The sequence below is a fragment of the Bidens hawaiensis genome, unplaced genomic scaffold (genome assembly GCF_021521415.1).
Source record: "Bidens hawaiensis isolate Kalapana, Puna unplaced genomic scaffold, B.hawaiensis_p1.1 tig00032846_1, whole genome shotgun sequence".
Taxonomy (NCBI): Eukaryota; Viridiplantae; Streptophyta; class Magnoliopsida; order Asterales; family Asteraceae; genus Bidens; species Bidens hawaiensis.
In genome coordinates this window covers 161,956-183,511 of record NW_027495624.1, presented here as the reverse complement: position 1 = coordinate 183,511, position 21,556 = coordinate 161,956, and the positions used below count along the sequence as shown (strand labels likewise).

Below are 21,556 nucleotides of genomic sequence, written 5' to 3'. Positions count from 1 at the left end.
TTCATGTCTATTTTGTTATCAAAAACTATGAATAGCTAAATATCTTTAACCAGGACTATGGATGAATATTGACATTTTTTTTTACTATTTCTCGGCTTTAAAGTTTAAACTATCACATGACATATTGTTATTGAAAAGCTTTGTTTGCATCCGATATTTGGTGTGGTTGACTTTCTAGACCAATGTTTATATATGGTAATGAGGTCGAGTATGCTAGGGTATTGTTAATCTTATATCCGATTATAGAATCATGTGGCTTACCTGGTTCAATACCCTCAAACATCGTATATAGATACGAGTTTGCTAAAAATTACTAGTTGAATTTTTACTCTTAGGATAAATTCCTAACTACTTTAATGTTTATATAATTTTGATATCCAAAATTTGTTGAAATATATAAACTAAAAATTAATGATTTAGTAGATTATTATATTACTCGGTGATAATTAAGAAAAAAAGCATTAATAAATTGTTCACAGGTATAGTTCGGGAAAATCAATATGCATGTTCCTTGTAATCGAACCTGATATTATCTCTAGTTCTCTACTATACTCTTCCCACACCTGCAAAATTTTAAAACTAATTTCATATCCAGTCACGCACATACCCGAAAATATGTCTCATTACTCATCCGAATCTTGGGGCTTGGATTCATTTGTCATCTCTAATAGTACATAAATATGAATATAAATATAAAGTAAAATAATTTCAGATATTGCAACACACAAAACTATTTATTCTTACAAAACCAATTATTCTTGGGGAAGTAAACCAAACCATTGAACAAGACACCAAATATAACAATGTGATGAATCTATCTGATGTATGATTTTAGACCAGAATGGAAGGTACCAACAAAAACATCCATCTCAGTAGCTGAAAGGCACACTCCAATCTCCAAATCTTCGTTGCATTCTCTGCGGGCACTAATAGATATCGATCCATTATAATCGATCGATACTGTTTCGTGCTTTATGGGCTTCCCGAATCCAAAATCTAAGTCATAAAACTTCAACTTTGGTGTTCCAGCGACTCCCATTGACCTCGTTGGCCCCCCATCACGAAAAACATTCCCAATAGGCCCTAAATCTTTCACGACTCCATCTTTGTCGGTTAACATCTTGTGTAGATTCTCTCCGATCAATTTAGCAGCCGTCAAGAATCCTTCCTTTCCTTTTAAAACAGATGTTCTTGCGAAATTCAAACACGGCGTGACGCAGTTTCCAAAGTAAGCGGACGGGATAGGGGGATCCAGTCATGACCTACAATCGACCCGGAATGCAAATAGGTATAGCTCATCTTCGTATAATGTTGCTACACAACTCCAAATGTACGCACATGCTACGGTAAAAGATGATGCATGTGCTAACGTTGGAAGTTGAGTTGAAACTAGTTTTTTCAAACCATTGATCACGGTTCGAGACAAGATGAACGTGGCTCGAACCTTATCAGTTGATCCAGAAAGTCTTCGAAATTGGTACTCTTCGTTAAAGGTTTCAACCTTGGCATACTTTAGATAACTTTCATCTAGTTTCGGGAACTTGACCAATCTATCATAGACCGACAAAGTTCCATTAGCCAAAAGTGGCTTATCCAAACCACCGGATTGAGCAATCAACGTCCACGCCTTTAAAAAACAAAATCGGGTGCTAGCGTCACAAAGGCTATGATGATTTGTCATTCCGATAGAAATCCCACAATTTGGAAAAAGCGTCACTGAGCTGCAAAGACCGGGATTGTAATATAATCAGACACTTTAGCAGTGCGTCCCAATATCGGTATAAGATGATAAAACTTGTCACTCACATGGATGATTTCCCACGAGATCATTAAAGTCAAGGTCGCATTCTGCAAATGTAACCATGACAGAATCACCTTCAACATAACGGATTTCCGGGTATTTATCACCACTGGGGAATATGGCGAGTTTTCTAACAAAAGGGAAAAAATGTTGTAGGGTGATGGATAAGGATTGTTTAAGTTTGGGAACAATAGTTTCAGTGAACTGAGTTTTAGTGATCGGAAGCTCATAAAAGAAGAGTGTGTGTATCGGATCAGACGTACTATTTAACCATCCGACGTCGAAGAAAGTTAGTGGCAGCGACTTCCGGCCAACGGTGGCTGGTGGTGGCGATACTTGGGACTGTTCAAGAAGAGTCAAGGTAGGATGGAAATCCATATCATTCATATTTTTGATGTTCCAAGTGGTGACTACTGGCTAGTGCTATTAATTAAGTTTATCATGGTGGGACTATGACAAAATAATCCACCTAATTATCCTTTTAATTGTATTTATGTATATATTTTATTTTTCTTTTAACAAAACGTGGTAACTTTTAAATATATTGATACCATAGATGCTTGTTGATTGCATTGGGGTTTAAAATTAAATATTTGTTCTAATGGTGTATGAAATTATCATCCACTTTCGGTTTGATTCTTTCAACTTTGAAATAAAAAACTATATCTAGATCGTTTTGTTCGTTGTTTCACTTTGGTGCTGTTTGTTTTTCTGAAAAAAGGTCTGCCCAGGCTTTTTTGTCTGCACTGCGCAGACATTGCCATCTGCAGACTGTTTGTTTTCTCGAAGACGTTTCATTAAAAAATGTTTGCGCAAGCTCTTCTTGGTGCAGACTTGACCCATCCACTTCTGAAATCTTCTAAGGTCTGCAGAGGGTTAAAACACCACACCCTACCAACATCCACTGTCCACCACCACCGTCCACCATCACCATCCACAGCTTACCACCACCACTGTCCACCGCCACCACCCACCCACCACCGCCACCGTCCGCCGCCACCACCACCCACTACCACAGTTTGTACACCACTACCAGTTTATTTTAGCAATCTACCAACATTAAAAAACAAGCAGTCTTCTTAGACTGTAGAGGTTTAGTCCACCTCTTCTTCCATAGATGTCTACAGATGTGGTCCGTGGATTATAGAAATATTACATCTGAAAAAACAAATAGCACCTTTGGTTGGTCAAACAAGCATAGGGTTGTTCACGAGTTAAGCCAAGGTGGGTTTGAGCTCGAGCTTGAAGTTAAACGAACCTAGAACTTGTAGAAGTATACTACCCTTTAAAAATACTAACAGTTGTATTACCTCTACCCATTTACGAGGCCAGTGATTTTTACCTGTGCAACCATGCCCAGCCCACTCGGGCCCGCCGGTTTTGTCACGTATTCATATACTTGAGAGGTTTGTCATTACTCATTAATGGGTCGGATTCAAATCCGGCTACAATGTAACATCTATCTGTGCACGGTAAGTCAGTAAAGGTACATATCAAAAGAATTAAATTTCATTTAAGCATCACATGTAAAACAGAACGGGGCGTTTAAAACTTAAAAACATCGGGTGGTACCAAACGTCACCTCCCGAAGCATCTCAGAATTGAAGAAGTAATAGCAGAGGTGAAGAACTTCACGCCAGCCGATCCTCCGGGAAAGTAGGAAATTGCGTAGTATGACAATGAGATGACCTGGCAGAATTGTAAATATTATTAAATTGGTCTGTAAAAGTGTATGCATAGAATAAGGGTTATGATTTATGAATATATGATTTGTTACCTGTAACATAGAAAAGAATACAGAAAGAAGATAACTGTGAAGCACCATTGAAACATAAATGGTGCCCACCATGCTGCCAATAAAGCCCAATGTAATAGGGAGTCTCTGAAAAAAGAAGGCTTAAGCATGTTAGGTGGCAATAATGTATTAACGGGATCGGGTTGACCGAAAACACTTTCTGTACAAAGTTATTATGTTTTAACAAACTAATGTGTCAAATAAGATTTAAAAAGTATATAATAAAACAATTCAGGATGATAAGTGTATTAAAAATACACTTTGGGTGGCTGTCGGCCCATTACCTGTTAAACTATAACAGGCCGATATTAAGCCATAATGGGCCAATATTATAACTTCTAGTGATAAGAAGTGAATCATGTACACGTGGCATTTGGTTTGTGACTAGGTGTGTGCATGAAACCAAAAAAAAAAAATGATCCGTAAACAAAATAACTGAGCCCAAACAAAAACTGGTTTGGTGTTATCTTTTCATAAAAACTAAACTTTCTGTACGGTTTTGGTTTTGCAAGTAATTAAAATTGAAGAAAGTCAGAAACCAAACCAAATCAAACTTATGGATCTTAATTTTTAATATTGAAATACAAGTAACTTATAAGAATTTAATAGATAGTGTAACTGTGTAACCCAAATATTTTAGCCCAAATGTATCCCGGACGGTTTTAAAAAACTCAAAAACCAAAATTTCAGATTTTGGTTCAGTTTGAGCCTAAATCGACCCACACACACCCCTAAATAAAAATAAAAAATTATATCATATCAATCATAATCTTTGGTTGAGTGTATTTAAGACACATTTTGGACTAACTGTAAAATATTTAAGACCCATTCTGTTCATGTGGCCCGTTTCCTGTAAAACTAACTGGCCAATATTATAACTTCTAGTGGTATGAAGTGAATCATGTACATGGGGGCGTTTGGTTCGTAACTAAGAATCACTACCGGTATGGCTTTAATAATATGGAAGATGCTTGAATTACCTCTTTAGATGTCATATGTGCAAACTGAGTTCTATATCCTTTGAGAGCAAAAAACGAAGCAATAATAAGGGCGCAACCAATAGTGAAGCATATAGCAAACTTCTGAGGCACAATCACCATGACTGGTAGGAACACAGTGACAGCAATGAACACAAGAAACACACCAACAGCAAGAAGCATTCCGAATGTCACAAGAGATTTTCCAGTTGGCACATTGCTTGTTGCAGATTGAAAGTTTCCAGGTATGCCCCTCACTCCATTTGAAACTCTATTAAATTAAGAAAAAGACAATATAAGATACAGCTTGTGCATTCAACCATGAGAATAATTGTTTTTGTAAAAGATGCCTGAAATTCAAAATGATGAGAAGATATAGTTACTAGACATTAAGTGTTACAAGGGTTGTACATGAACCGAACTGACAAGGCCTTGTTCTTGTTCGTACCGTTAAGCTTTTATTGAACAAGCGAACAGTTCACGAACACCAAACCGAACGAAATTTCATGTTTGTGTTCGTTCATTAAGAAAATGAACTTGTTCGTGAACTGTTCACGAACACAGATGAACACAAACAAGGTTTTATATGATTTGGCTAACCAAGAATGATCAGTGTCAACAGTTCAGTCCGGATACCAAGTTTTGCGTTGGTGTTTTTTTAACATTCATATGTTGATTTTACATATAAATTAATCACATTAAACTTATGTATATTTTTGTTCCATAGTTAATAATGCTGCTTAAATCTACATGATAAGATTAGAAAAGTCACTAAAAATATTAAAAACATAAGCAGACGTAAACAAACACATTATCGAGCGCAAGGCCGGCCCATGGACCAGAGAAATGAAGATAGGGCTTTAGGCCCTCACTTAATTAAGGCCTTTAAATTATCAAAAAAAAACATTATATATAGATATATATTTAATCAGTGGATTAGAAATAGAAATAACTGTTGTTCTGGTGGTAAACCTTTGTGTTGCTTAGTGGTAGGTCACAAGCAGTGTTGCAAAAATCCCAACTAGGCGCCATTAATCTCCAATTAATCGCTAGTCCCTACTTCACTAATTAATTTTGGGCTAATCGGCCAATTAATCGGTCAATGGTCAAATCCGGCAAAAAATGGCGGTTACCGGCGAAATTTCGACCAAAATTAGTGGTTTCCGGTGAAATTCCGACCAAAATTAGCGGTTTCCGGCGAGATTCCGACCAAAATCAGCGGTTTCCGGCAAGATTTCATAAAAAACCAGTGGTTTCCAGCAAGATTCCAGCACATTTTAGGCCAAAATGTGTTTATGTATGTGTATATATATATCAATCAATCATGCCCAGTAAAATCCCACCGACAGCAAAGCTATAAGTAGGGTCTGGGGAGGGTGGGATGTAGGCACACCGTACCTCTATCCAAAGGAATAAAGAGGTGGCTTCCAGAGAGACCCTCGGCTCTAAGTACATGTGTATGAAGCAAAATAAAGGAAATCAAAGTTTAAAATGTGTTTATGTATGTATAAACATGAAAATTACATATAAAAATGTGTGCCTGTATATATAAAATTGAAAATTATGCATTAAAGTCTGATCCGATTAATCCCAATTAATCACTAGTTCCCACCCTACCGCCCGACCAGCGACTAGCGATTTTTACAACACTGGTCACAAGTTCGAGACCTATTACCAACACTAATTAGTTTTCGTTTCTTAACACAACTGTTTAAGAAAGGCCACAAAATCTCATTTCGATTTAGGTCTCCATCATCATCAAGCCGGCCCTGACCGAATGTTCATGAGCTCAAAAACAAGCACGGTCTCTATTTGTGTTCGTTCATTTATTAAACGACCGAACACAAACAAAATTCCTTGTTCATGTCCGTTCATTTATTAAACTAACGAACACGACCTAACTTCCGCCAAGCGTTCTCTCATTTACAGCGTGTGATCCTGATCCTTAACTAAATACACATCAATTATCAATCCTAGGGTTTCATACTTTCACATACAGAATGTAGATCGTAATATACAAAATCAAACAGCATACACAACTGAATAACCGAGACTTACACATTAAACGTGCCGGAAACCTTATCGTTAGCTGATCGCACTGCGGCTTCGATATCGAAACCGAGACCGGAGGAGTCTAGATCCTGTGACGATGCGGCGTAGGCGTTCCAATCGGCGAGAAGTGAAGGCGGTTGAGACGAACCGTGGTTCTTCTGGCTCGGACCGCCGGTGAACCACGCTTGAGCCGTTTTGTGCATAGTTGTGTTGTGACCGTGTGATTTAGTGAGGCTGTAGTTGGTTATGGTGCCGGTGGAAGGGGTTAATTTGCTGAATTTGGAGCGGATCGGATTGGATCGTACCGGTAAATTTGCAATTCGTGTCTTAAGACTACAACACGCTTAACAAAAGTATCCGGGCAGTCTCCGAGAATTTAAATACCTTGGCCGAACTAAAATAAAAAGGCCTGCAGACCCTAATAAGTAACGAAATACATAAGCTATTTTTTTCAAACAACGATTAATGTTAATTATTTATGGAAATGTAGAAATAGATAATCCAAACTTTTGTGTATTGGCCGATAATCTCATCTTTAAAAACAACTACCAACGGTCCAACTTTTCATCTATTTTTGTCTCAATGGACCTTTATTAAAAAACACTTAACGTCGTTAATTTTTTTCTAAGTTTCGAACCAATGTTTTAGGGCTTTTGATCGGAAGGAGGATACGAGCCGACTGTTGTAAAACTTATCTTGAAATGGTGATTCATATGATTTGATTTTTGTTAATTGAAAATTCAAACACCCGAATTAAAACATTGTTTCGTCGTTCGAATCACGGTTTCGAGATAAGTTTTACATCAGTCGACTCGTATCATTCTTCAAATTAAAAGTCTTAAAACATTGGTTTGAAACTCAGAAAAAAAACTTAACGACATTAAGTGCTTTTTAATGGATGTCCATTAAGACAAAAATAGTTGAAAGGTTGGACTATTGGCAGTGACTTTAAATTTGAGATTATTATCAGGCAATACACAAAATTTGGGATTATTAGTTTCAATTTGCCATTATTTATTTAGTTTTTAAATTTAGCTTGTGCCAAATAGATTAGATGGATTATGGATAAAAAAAGGTTTAGGCCCAAAATATTTAATATGATTAAGATCCATACCTATTTTATAATTTTTTTAAAATATATATATATATATAGTATATATAAAAAAATTTTGGCCCCCAAAATTTATGTGCCTCGGCCGGTCGGCCGGTTTGCCCTACCCAAGGGCCGGCCATGTAAATCGTTATATTACTTTATATATCATGACTATAATACAGTTTTAAGTTTTATGTACACAGGGGCAGATCTATAAGGTTAGCAAGATGCTAGTATGCTACCCCTTAACTTTTCATCGGTAGTGCAAATAAAAAAAATTCGTTGGTTTTTGTATTTTGTTGCCCCAAAAAAATATAATATTACCCATATCAGTTTAAAGCTCAACCAAATTAAAAGTTTAAAATAATTAAAGCTCAAAGTAATTAAAGCCCGATAACCCATTAACCCTTTTGTTTTATGTTCATTGCCTCATTGAAGTTTAATTTTGTTTCAACAGGTCAAAGTTCTAGGTTTTGATGGTACATGCAAGGAGAATTTAATAGATTAAAAGCTTTGATTTTGAGAAATAATCTATTATCGTATTACGTCATTACGTACATTGTTTTGCTCGTCAATTTCAGTTAGTGAATGTGGATGTTGAAAAAAAAGCATACCGGTGTTAAAGAATTTAATAAATTTCCTGGCATGGTTGTAAATACGGTTGGTGCTTCTTGAAAAAGAAAAGATATGATGTTGGAGGCAAGAGAGAGAGTGAAAAAAGAAAAATTTTCTTTGTGAAATTAAGACGGGAAAAGGATTAAACCAAGAGATTTCCTTGCACGAGTTGGAGACACGTGATGGGGTTCTCATCATAGATTTATTACCGGGAGTTGTTGAGATTAGGGATGAGCAAATTCATTATTGGGACTAGTATCGGTATTTTCTGAATTTTTACCTTTGGTACCGGTACCGTCCCGGTACAGATTCAAAGATTTCGGTACCGGTATCGGTACCAAATATTTGCGATTTTCGGGACCGGGACCGATCCGTACCGGTATGGTTCTGGGTACCGATCTCATCATTAGTTGAGATACTTGATTTTATTAAAAAGGAGAGAGCATACAACAACGATCTAATACGAAAGGCATTCTATCATATTTTTTAAGAGTCTTTAATTTGTGTTATACATATACTTGTGGGATGATATTTTAGACCTCATATCTATCAAAGCATCTACAAAAAATGAGTGACTTATTATAAGCGTTTTATAAAGTAAAAGAAGAGGATATAACAGCTTGATTTAAAGTTTTCAAAAACCGAAGAGGAGACATTTGTAACCCATGTGTTTAAATTTATTTATTATCGTATTTCTATTTTTGTTTCGTTTGCATTATATGAAATACGATAAAAAAAATTTTGACGTTACCCATGAAATTTTGGTCTATATCCGCCATTGTCTGTACCAATAACGAAAAATTAAAGAGTCTAGCCTACTAATTTCAATAATTTAATAAAAAATAAAGCATGCCACACTTTTTCTATTAACAGATCTTATTGTTAGGGCCGTCTGAAAGGTAAGCTAAATAAGGCAATGGCTTTAGGCCTCTAGTTTTCTAGGGCTTCTATCTTAAATATGAGTTGTGTATTATGAGATTTTGAAAGTGGAGTTCTTTTATAATTAGTTAAAGAGGATTGCTTCATATCCATTGTCATTCATATTCTATAATTCTTGTAGAATCTTTAGCGTTATACGCATAGAGAAAAGAAACGAAAAAAACCTCGATATTTTAGTTAGTTTTAGGCCTCCGAGAGCGTTGAGCCGGCCCTGCTTATCGTGTTTTAAACAAGTACCCAATTGGCAGTCGTTCGCTTTTATATTTCTTAATATATTTTTTTACTTATATTTTTCAAATGCGTTTTATAAATACATAAGTATTTATTAGAGGAGAGAACCGATAAACTATAATCTAAAATTTAACTGTATCTAACACGTGATATCCAATATTTAGTGAAAGAGTAAGGCACTAAAACCAAGTTTTTAATGGCTTACAAAATGTTCCCCATTATTTTCACTTATATTTCAAGATTTTAATCCAAAAATCATAAATATTATTCTTAAATTAAATATATTATTATATATACTAAAAAAAGATTTACTCCTCACCTATCTACTATTCAATTTTTTAACATTATATTAATTATAATCATTAAATTACTAGCCTAGAAATATAAATGATGGATTTGTCTCCTTTATTTTACTCTTTTTCCAACTAATTATATTATTTAACTATATATTTAAACATTAAACTTGGACAAATATCGGCTTTACATGTTTATTTATCAGATAAACGCTTTTCTTAAACTTTGCTTTCGTATTTTTATATTATAGTTCGTCTTTACAATGACCGAAACTTTTTTTCATAATTTAAAAGTATCTCATCGTCACATTATTTTATATTCGCGTTTCAACGTTTGATGCCGCGTCTTTAAAATATTTTTTCGGCTTACTAATTTATGTGTTACAAATTTGTGTTACCCTTGCTACTAACTGAATTTGCATTGGTTCCTAGCATCAACGTGGTGGGTTCTTTTTGTTCTACATGTAATAATTTGTTGTATTTTGACAGTGTCGAGTTTATATCTTTTATTTTAGCTCTGATGTCGTAACCTGATACAGCTTGACTTCGTTTCGACTCGCAACGCATTCGTAATTTAACGTTTTCATTAATGCTTTTTTTGTTCAGTTTAATGATCGCGTCCTGAAGCACGGGTTCCTAAATCCCAGTTATTATTCGTAAAAAGAAGTAAAAGTTAGTCTTCCATTGTATCAAAAGCCTTCCACGGGCCAGAGTTGGGCTTTGAGAGGCCCATAGTATGCTTACAGGGCTTCAAATGCTCATCTAAATACATAAATCAAAAGCCTATTCTATTCGCATCGCCGCCACTACTAGGGACTATCCTAACCCTAATTCTTCATCTTCACGGCCGGAATCTTACTAATCTGTAGCTATTTATGTCAATACATTGTTTAATTTCAGCATTATTGTAATTTTACTTGAGATAAACGGGTTTAGAATTTATTTTTATAAATGTAAAATTAATTATGTGTTTGAAGTTGCGGCTGGCCGAGCTGACTGGCTTAAGTGTGGCCAGACAGTAAGTTAATACAGCCGCTATATGAACTTGTGGCACAAAACCAGCTCTTGACTGTTGAAGTAACACAGCACAAGATTGATGGTGTTGCACATTGATAGTTTGTTGATAGATACTTGTGGAAAAATATTATTATTATTATTAGGAAGTTTGGTGTCGTTAAGTGCCGATTGGGCCATGTGGCGTCACCATGTTGGTCATTATCAATTTTTTAGTTCAGGTACGGTGACGGACATGACGAACCGAATTTGTGTAGACTCACAACCTTAACGACCGTGACCGACAATGTTTGGGTTTTACCAACATCCAAGTTTACTGACTAATGCCAACCATTGGTCTACCTCAATTTTTTTTTACCATCTTTTAGCTTCGGTACCGTAACGAAAGTAACCTAAACCGACCGAATTCAAGTCAAGTTACCACCTCAAGGCCCTGGGTCGACAACGTTAAAACCCCCTGTCTGGTTTTACCTACCAAATAAACACCGAATATTTTATTTCTTTTTTGTATGTTAATTTGACAAATTTATTTTTTTGGGTTTAACGCTTAGGTTTTATCAACGGAGTTTATATCTTAACGAGCATAACCGATAATGTCTTAATTCATGTCGACTTGTTGTCGTAACACTCGGGGTATTACAACACCCTGGTTTCAATGCTGGGGTTCTACCAACTGTCTCGACGCAACACGCAGGTAAACACTAGTTGGAAAACAAGCAGAATTTTGTTTATAACAATTTGCATAATTAACATTTTGTATTAGATTATGAAATGAAAATACCTTAACTGAAACATGTAAATTTTCTCACTGCATTTATTTACTTTTCTAGTTGTAAAACTGAGTCAACTCACTTTTGAGCCAATATTCTCCAACTCGGCCTATATTACTTGGACTTTGATTTAGGCCGTCAATCCGGAGCTACTTAGCGATTACTTAGATCTAGTCGATTAACTCGGAGCCTGTCAGCTAAAGATATTAAACACCGAATATTAGTTTTGAAACACTATTTGATAATGCATGTTTTTTATTAATATTGATATTCACGTATTTCGTTATAGATATTAGCAAACTTATGATATTCGACCTATGTGCATATTTAAGAAAGTTAATTTCTTTATAATTTACCATGTCTGAGTACTCCGACTATAGTTGGGTTTGTATCAGACCACTTTGACACTTCAAAACATAAAATGTTACACAAATTGAAACATTAACATGATTCATGCTAGTCTTTGATGAGAACTTTAAAAGTATCCATGGTTCAACAGAATTGAACAAACAAAACATTGATCTTTTGACTAAGGTACGAGGATTTGTGTTTGACATGGGTCCATTAATACATATTTCAATTCTCCCCTAGTAATATAGATGAAAATGATTAGCAAATACGTTCGATACTTCGATTATACCTTACACCTAGAAATGATAATCAACCATACTGAATCGTGTGCCAACACGGCCATATAAGCAGATTTGTGACTATTGAATATGGTTGAAGGAATAAGAATGGAGATGGCCGGACGAAGTGGCCCAAAAACCTAGAGCTTGTCGGAGAAAAAAGATGGGTAGGTTTTGGTGCTTAATTTATCTCGTGTTTCTCATTTTCTAAGTATTTGATAGAAACTGAACGTTCATCCACTTTAAAATCATCAACTTCAAGGATCATCCGTGTAATTTCTAATGGTTAATGGCCATACAGTAAATCATGTAATCAACTTTTGATTGTACTGTAATTAAAAAATGAAGTTCCATGTCACAAATGTTTTTTGGATTTCTTTTTAAATATTTTCATTGTATAAATTTATATTTTGGGTTTTGTCCCGTCACCGTAACAAATTTAACCGACATGAATCGAATTTGTGTCAACTGGCCGTTGTCGTGCCTGATTTTCATCGTTTTTTTTTGTTTCAGTAATGTAACAAACCCAATTGATGGCGATCGAATAGCTGTCGCAACCCCCTGGTTTTTCCGGTACCATATTTGTTTTTTTAAAAGATGTTAATCCCATATGATTATCAATACTGTTTTAAGCGTTCACATATTAATTTTTGTAGTAAATTGTGGTTTTCGTCCCTCTAGTTTGTCCAAATATGTTGTTTTAGTCAAATAGTTTCGAATATGCTGTTTTCGTCCATGTGGTTTCATTTTACTTGCAATTAAATCCACCCCCACTAACCCAATTAAGTCTGGTCGTTAAATCCATCATCGTGTCATTCATGTGAGAGGCAATTTTGTCCTGTTTTCTCCAAATACACCCAGTCCCTCACATGAGGGGACTTGCGAATTAGGACTGAGGTTTATTTGAGGAGAAAATAGATAAAACTGCCCCTCACGTGAATGACACACTTATGTATTTAACGACTAGACTTAACGGGGTTAGTCAGGTCGAGTTTAATCACAAATTTGAAATTATTAGATTAAAACTGAAAGCAACATTTGTATCACCGCGAAGGTGCAATTGGACGACTTTCGTAAGTTTTTATGTTTTTGTTTTCAGTATTTGGAACCTTTTGAAATTTCCCGCTAAACACAAAACTAAAAATGCCACTTTCGTCTTTCATTTTCATTTCACTGCGGCAATTTCAGCCTCCACCATAAGGTAAGTCAAATATATAAATTAAAAACAAAAAAACAACTTATATTCGTCTTCAATTATATCAACAGTTTTGAAGACCGAGATATAAATTAACCACACCCATTATCAGAACATTGACAAGGATGATTCGTAGCGATTCGCCAGCAGATTTGGGGGAATCAGGTATTTTTTTTACTTGATTAAGGGCGTGTTCGTGTTCGATCGGGGGGCCAATGTGGGCCCGGCCGGGACACTATTATCTTTTTGTGTGTGTGTGTGGGGGGGGGGGAGGAGTTTTAAAAAATTTCCCGATAGTCGGATATTATATATACTTTTTTAGAATGCCCGAACACTTATAAGCCCACTGCCATGATATACAATATACTCGTCCGAATACCATGATTTTGCTAATCGTTATGTTTATTTCTATAACTTTAATGGTTGTTTAAAAAAATTAGTTTACATTAGCTAGTTCGTTAAGGCCTATGGGGCATTTTTTTTCCGGCTCGTCCTAGGCACATGAATTATCAGTGTGCCGCCTCTATCATCGACCCTAATAAAGTTCGGTTGGGCATGGGGATTTAGCTGTAAAATGAAATAAAAAAATAAGTTTTTTTTTTCACATGAAAAGCATCGGTGTTGTTGAACTCGTTAGTTGCTAGTTGGGCGGTGGGGGGTACCGACCTGTAATTCATCGGATTAGAATTTTTGTATGTAATTTTTCAAAGTTAGACATATACTGTATATATAATTTTGAAAAATTACATATAAATGTTTACATAAATACTTCAAACATAAAAAATAAATGTAACATAACAAATCAATGAGAAAACCTAGGTCCGGTTGCTTTTCAAAAAATTTAAAAGGTACGATTTTAAACCGAGTTGGCGGATTTTTTATCGATTTGACCGAGTTTGACCGGCTACCGACTAATGTAACCGATTAGCAAAATATTAATCATAACCTACCAATTAGCAACTAGTTGTCGACTAATTCCGATTTTTACAAGGCTTGAAAATGTGTAACATCTGTTAGTTTTATCAGTTATATCAGAGCCTCCTCACATCAAGAACTGGTTCTCAAGCTACGAATACGAATCCTTTGTGCTTGAAACCAATGATGATTTTGGATTCTCTGAACATCAAGAAAGCCAAGATAAAAATGAATGCAGCACCACAAACACAACGAATTCAACAGAAAATTTAAAGGAATTGGCCAGAAACGAGAAAAATGAAGGCGTGTTGATCAAACGTAACCAAACCGAAGAAGAAAACAAGTGTCAAAAACATGTAAGATTCTTGTTTTTCATTCTTTTATATAATTTACAGAGTGTTTTGTAACTTTTATTAATCTTTTTTAGGTTTTGGAATCTCATGACTCGCCTTTGCTAACTCCAGGTATGCATACATTCCTTTGTATGTATGAAGTATTATAGCTTTTAATATGTTTAAAATTATTAAAGATGTTTAAATAAAGTGCTGGCAATTGGGTACCTGTTTAAGACACGATAAGACCTGTTAAAAAAGTGCGGTATTTGATTTTTTTATTTTCTTAAATAATTGAAATTAGTAGGCTAGAATTCATGATTTTCCCTTATTGGTATATAAAACTTAAAACTGTCTTATAGTCATGACATATAAAGTTGTTAAATGAGTCGTATTCATGTTTGATGCTTGTGTTAAGCGCGTCGTTCCTAACCTGTTAAACCTGTTAAGACACGAATTGCCAGCCATGTTTCTTTTTTAAATTTTTGTATATGTTTTATACTCTTAATACGTTAAACAGAACCTACTGGCATTGAGAATTGGTTTTCAAGCTATGTTTATGAATCACCAGAAGTGGATACTATTGATGATCTTATACTTTCTGATCATAAAGAAAGTACGGTTGATTGTCACGAAAATGTAAGCAAAAAGTTTATTTATTAATTTATTCTATATAAAACTGATATCTTTGGTTACTGGTAACATTTGTTAATGTAACATTAACTTGCATGATGCATGTATTGTGTCTTTGAAGATAAAGGAGTTTGAAAATGATGAAAACTTGTGTCTTACTCCAACTGATGACTTGGCTTGCAAGCAAGCCTCCGAATGCGATAACAGTTCATCAAAAGACGACAAAAAGTTAACCGATTTGCGTAACAAAGATGCCAATGTGAATTCATTTCAAGAAGTTGGAGATGGTTTTGTTTCAATCAAAAGCAAGAAAGACAAGTATGAGAAGTCAAAGCTGGTCAAAGGTGTTAATAATAATAATAATAATAATAATAACCAGAAGAAGAAAAGAAGTGGTGAAAGGGTGACACTGGGAGATGTGACTAATGTTCTTGATGAGAATTCGAGTGTGATGGGAAAATGGAAGTGTCCAAGGAAGAGGAAACCGGATATGGGTCCGCCATTGAAGCAGCTTCGGCTCGGGCAATGGTTTCGACATGTATGACTGTTTGTTTTAATGCCTGTTATGAGGTTATTGTGGGACAAAAGTTTAGGTTATATGGCATCATGTGGGATTTAAAGGGAGTGATGATATTGTTGTTTGTTTCTTGTTTGCAGGCAATTGATTTATGAAAAAGGTTACAATATGATTCTGTTTTAATTTTAGAAGTTATGTGACACATGTTTATTGTTATATAATAGCTGTTTATTTTATATGAAGAGTAGTATTATTTTTCTAATGCATAATAAATTTTATCTTATTTTTATTTAAGTACGCTTTTCATCTCTTAGGCCCTCGTTTTTTTGCGCCTAGCGGGGAGGCCTATACGCCTTGAGTGCGCTTAACCATTTGATAACTATGATAACGGAAATATGCATATAAAACTTAGGATATGTAACATTTAGAGTATTCTTATATGTCAAAACTTCTAATGTTTAAGCACAAATACATAATTGTTTAATATGCATGTATTTTTTGTTGTTAAATGTAAGTATGTAACATTAGAGTATTAGTATGCCAAAATAAAAGAAATTAAATTTTTGGGTTAAACAGGTCCAAAACTTTAAGTTGCTAGACAATGTCTTTAGCTCTATAATGCTAGGCCCAAAACTTGTTAGACAATGTCTTTAGCTCTATAATGCTAGGCCCAAAACTTTAAGTTGGGCTGCAACTCTAGTAAGTTCAGTTGTGAGCCCAAATACCATCAATATAATCAACAAACCGACTCGCTTCAACCCGACCCGGATTTAAAACATTTAAATCTTGTTATGTTAACTTTTGGACCACAAAAACCTGATTTTGTTTCCTTTGGTCTAGTCAATTCAGTGGGTTGAATGTGTTACTAGTGGCCTAGTGGGTTTGCTAACTTATCTACTAGTAACAAATGAGAGTTTTTGGCCAATTGAATAAGTGCTTAGTTAGTTTGTAATTGGTAATCATTTTTTCTTTCCACACTCTTACTAATTGTTTATTCAACATGATGGTAATTTTTGTTTGCATTGTCATGTAAAGATATGAGGATTAGATTCTCATGATATGGGATCTATCGCGTAAATTTTAAATATCATTTCGTTTATTCGCATCTGTTTTCTTTTTATTCGTATTTATTAGGGTCAGATTATTATACAAAAATGGACAAAAATGAAAAGAATGAGAATGATTTATAGTAAAAAAAAACCCATAAAAAGTTAATTAAAAATTATAGCTTAAAATTAATAAAAAAGCGAAAAAAGTAAAAACACAAAATGTTTCCACTGTCTTCCTCGTTCTTAACAAAATGTTGAGAAAAATAGATCAATGTGTCTTTTTATTTATCATTGTTTTGTGTTTATTTTCGTCATTAATTGTGTTTTTTTCTTTGACATTGTGTTTTTTTCTTGATACTGTGTATATTACCCAACATTGTGTTATATTTTGCAATCTGTTGTGTCTTTATTTATTTATCATCGTGTGTTTTGTTTATTTTTGTCATTGTGCATTTTTCTCGGCATTGTGTCTTTTCATAGTTTTTCATTTGTTTTTTGTTTTTATCGGAATGGGATGACGGGGGAAACATTTTTTTTATAATTTTTTTCGCTTTTTATTTATATTTGAGTTATGATTTTTTTTTCACAAATCCTTCTCACACCTCTCATTTTTCTCCCTCTACATATTAACACTTCCCCATATTAATAATAGTAAGTTAAGCCAAAAATTAGCAGAGTTGTATATTGAAGGAAAAATAAGTCAATATATGATATGCTTGAAGTTATAAGACCATCATAAGATACAGAGTATGAGTGGTTTATCTAACTCTATGATTTAAATCCCTTTTTTTGGAGCTTAATTTTGACTATGATGTTATTGATTTTATTTGATTTTGTGCTAATTTAAATAACATGTGAATCGTGTACGGTATCACTTATTGATAGGCTGAGTTTAAAATACCGAGAAATACGAACTAGGACGACCAAGTTTTGCGGTATTTACAATAATATATACAACCGTAAAAGTGAACAAAACAATCTCAAAATCCAAAACGTGGCATTGAAAAATACCATGAAGATCATGAACAAGCTTTTAAACTGATAATCCGTTTGGAACATTCTTCGACATAGCTCAAAGTGGGCCATGGTTCCCGAAAAGCTTCAACAAACAAGTGGTTCAAAAAGGAGCATGTCGAAGACACTTAACTACACGACTAGTAGTTCAAATGCACGTCATTTCGTGGGTCACAATGAGGAAACAACGAAGCACCAAGCTAACCACAACAACTGATTGTGAATGACAAGGCAAAGAAAAAACGGCGTAAAGCATCTTCGTCAACATACGAAGATGCTTGATTAATTGTTGTCAAAGTTGGAGAGTTTTTGCATCACCTACGAGAACATTAAAAGTAAGTAACAAAACAAAAAAAAAGAAAAAAAAAAACTCTAATTTTAAGAAAATGCGAATTGCTAGGAGGATTAAAACACCAAACATCTTTGACAAGCTGGCCTATGAAGTGGGTGAAAAGCTAATAGTTTTCAAACAGCTCGAGTTGTAATTTAGCATGCTTCAATTAGTATCATGGTTGTAAAAGTAGGTCTATAAGGTCGAGTTCTCGCTTGATTTTAATTTAAAAAAGCTAAACATAATTCCCATGCTGGTTAAAAGTCAATCAAAAGTTAGTTAAAAGCCAGGCTAGGCAACGCTGAATCGGCTGGGATACCTTTTTTTATGTGAACCATATTTATTTTTGACATATATATATATATATATAAAATACCAAAATTCGATTTTATTTATATTTAGCATGCCCGAGTACTTTCCGACTACTCCCCGAGTACTCCGAATACACCCAACTCCATTATCGACCGCCTAGCGACTTTTGCAACCTTGATTAATATAATGCTATGTCTAGGTAATAATTTATAATATTTTTATTTATAAAACACAAAAATCAGACTCTTTAAATTTGAAGAGTGCGGTAGCCTATATACAAAAGAATCATGTTCTAAAAAAAATTATATGTACTTCCAAAAAATAAAACTAATGTGACGGTGGAAATTCAATACAGCAGTGATATGACGCCTTTTCTCCTTTTTTTTGTTTTTATTATGTACAATCTTTTGAACCCGTATACTACACGGGTTTTAACAAATGATATAGATAAATAAGGTCTGTTATTTCAGTTGTGATTATCAAAATACTTGTGAATTAATTTAATGTAGACTTCATGAAAAAAACAAATAGGGTTAACGAAAAGTACTAAAATAGCATGATTTTGGAAACACTAGATGTTGATTTGTAAGAAATAAAAAAAATGTAATAAAATTGTGTAGTTTGTCAAACCTTAAGTATGAAAATGACACTTGATTTAATAATAAATATAACACATACTATGTTATAACCCGTTTAACAAAATGATTTTGACCCACGACCCATGAATAGCTAGAATGAATGAGATGAGATATTAGAAATTAGGTGAAATGTGAGCTTGACACCTAAGCTTTAACATTTTCTTTTATTAGTATTGTAAGATTAGTATTGTAAGAGAAGATGTAAAATAATTCCAAAACGTGTGAATCGTGTGATTTGATTCACACATGCCCACTTTTAACTATCAAAATTTGGTAATAGTTGTCAAATATAGATACACCGGCGCACCGGCTTTTGACATAGGTGTTTATTCAACTTATAAAATAATATTATTATTAGTTATAATTCTATCAAAGAATGTGTTTCATCTTTCAATTATGAGTTCTTAAAATAATATTTAATTTCTTCTACCTTGTTCTCCTCCACATGGAAATAAGAAACTATGTTTGTCTTAAGCTCTTTTGTATTGATTTTTTCGTAACCTTTTAAAAGCCACATGTCGCGTTTAGGATAACACTAATTACATTATTAAATGTGCGCTAAATATGTTTAAACAAACAACATTGTAATTGTTGTTATTATTATTTTAAATTCTAGTGTACTTTTATATTATTACAAACATCAACTGCTGGTTACGAGGGTGTGTTGCGTAAGCGACTATATAGGGCCAAAAAATAATGAAAATAACCGGAGAGACCCTTTGCATGCCACATACAAGGTTAAAAATTCGAGACTTGGCAGCTTCGTTTTCTTTTTATTCAGTTCATTAGTCAGTTCAGGTTTTAATTTAATGGCAGTTTAAAACCATAATGCATTTACAAGGATTAATTTATCACAACATTAAATAGGGACATGATATTTCAACCACGTGTCTTAATTAAAAATTTAAAATAACAAGACTTACATGCTAGACTTGCGTTTATATTTAACTAAAATACAATTAATTGTAATCAAATATACATTTTGTAATCAACTAAACTAACATGTTTATATTATAATCTTTTAAATCTTGAGAGCCTAAGTAATTATAACCAGCATTGCAAAAATCCCGTAATCCCGTCTAGACATTGATTAATCCCCGATTAATCGCTAGTCCTCACTTCATTGATTAATTTTGAGCTAATTGGCTAATTAATCGGTTAATAGCCAAATCTGGCACAAAATCAAGACTAATCAGACTTAATTGGCTTTTTCTGAAGAGGCTCTGACTAAAATCGGTGGTTTCCGGCGAGATTCTGACCAAAATAAGCGGTTTTTTTGAGAGATTTCAACCAAAATCAGCGGTTTCCAGCGAGATTCTAGCCAATTTCCGGCCAAAATGTCTTTGTGTATGTATAAAACTGAAAATTACAAGTAAAAATGTGCGCATGCATATATAAAACTGAAAATTATATATCAAAGTCTGATCTGATTAATCCCGATTAATCCAGAATAATCGTTAGGCCCCATACCACCGCCCAACTAGCAACTAGCGATTTTTATAACACTAACTATAATTATTAAATACAAATATATACACGTCACATATAGTCATGATCACGTACTATAAATTAAAATAAATTAAAGCAATTCTTATTTTTTTAAAATTTTGATTGAGGCATACACTTTAACAAAACGATTTAAAAAAAAATGAACAATGACACGAATGCATGAAACAAGCTTTTAGAGTTTTTACTTTTATATTATACTTTAGGCCTAATATTGTTAACACGTTCATTAGTCGGTTCAGGTTTCAGTTCGATGACAGTTTAAAATCAAACCGAAAAATTAAAATTTGGCATCGGGTTAGTTGGGTTGGGCTTTAATATGACTAGGCAAAATTGTAACTAAATTGAGTGAAATGATAAAACTTAAATAACTATTATTGTTATTCATTTTGAACCGCAAAAACACAATGAAAAACCAATTTCCATTTTAAATAGTTGCAGTTTAGTTCGGTTTAATTGGTTTGAAACCGAATACTGAAGAAAAATAGTAAAGGTTGGGTTGTCGTCTGATGTGAAAGTCGCATGGTCGGAATCTTGAAAACAACATTTTTCTTAAATACATGAAGATATGTACATTAATTCCAAGTTGGCTTAACATCTTCGAATCTTACGCATGCGAAAGCCTTACGAGTTTGCCGTTTAGATATTTAAATGGGTGAACTGCGGTTTTTGTTTATGTGTTTTGTCTAAATCTGTGGTTTTAATCCAATAGTTTCAAATTTGTGATTTTCGTCCATGTGGTAGTGTGGTTTTATTTCACTTGTAATTAAACGCGAATTCCCTAATCTCGTTAAGTCTTGTTGTTAAAACCCATTAACATGCCCTTCACATGAGAGGCAATTTTGTCCTTTTTTCCCCCTCAAATACACCCCAGCCACTCACGTGAGGGGGCTTGTGAATTTGGA

At 34.2% G+C, this 21,556-nt stretch overlaps 1 protein-coding gene and 1 pseudogene across 1 annotated transcript; both read right to left on the bottom strand.

Moving 5' to 3' along the window:
* Positions 1-749: 749 nt before the first annotated feature.
* LOC143584197 (malonyl-coenzyme A:anthocyanin 3-O-glucoside-6''-O-malonyltransferase-like) lies at positions 750-2,188 on the bottom strand (annotated as a pseudogene).
* Positions 2,189-3,206: 1,018 nt separating this feature from the next.
* On the bottom strand, positions 3,207-6,834 carry LOC143584196 (protein transport protein sft2-like). The gene is made up of 4 exons (XM_077066298.1): positions 6,632-6,834; positions 4,577-4,844; positions 3,579-3,683; positions 3,207-3,490 (listed from the first exon to the last, which is right to left on the bottom strand). Exons 1-4 carry the CDS (start codon positions 6,826-6,828, stop codon positions 3,380-3,382), a joined length of 681 nt encoding a protein of 226 aa, XP_076922413.1. The 5' UTR covers positions 6,829-6,834; the 3' UTR covers positions 3,207-3,379.
* Between the last annotated feature and the right edge of the window lie 14,722 nt (positions 6,835-21,556).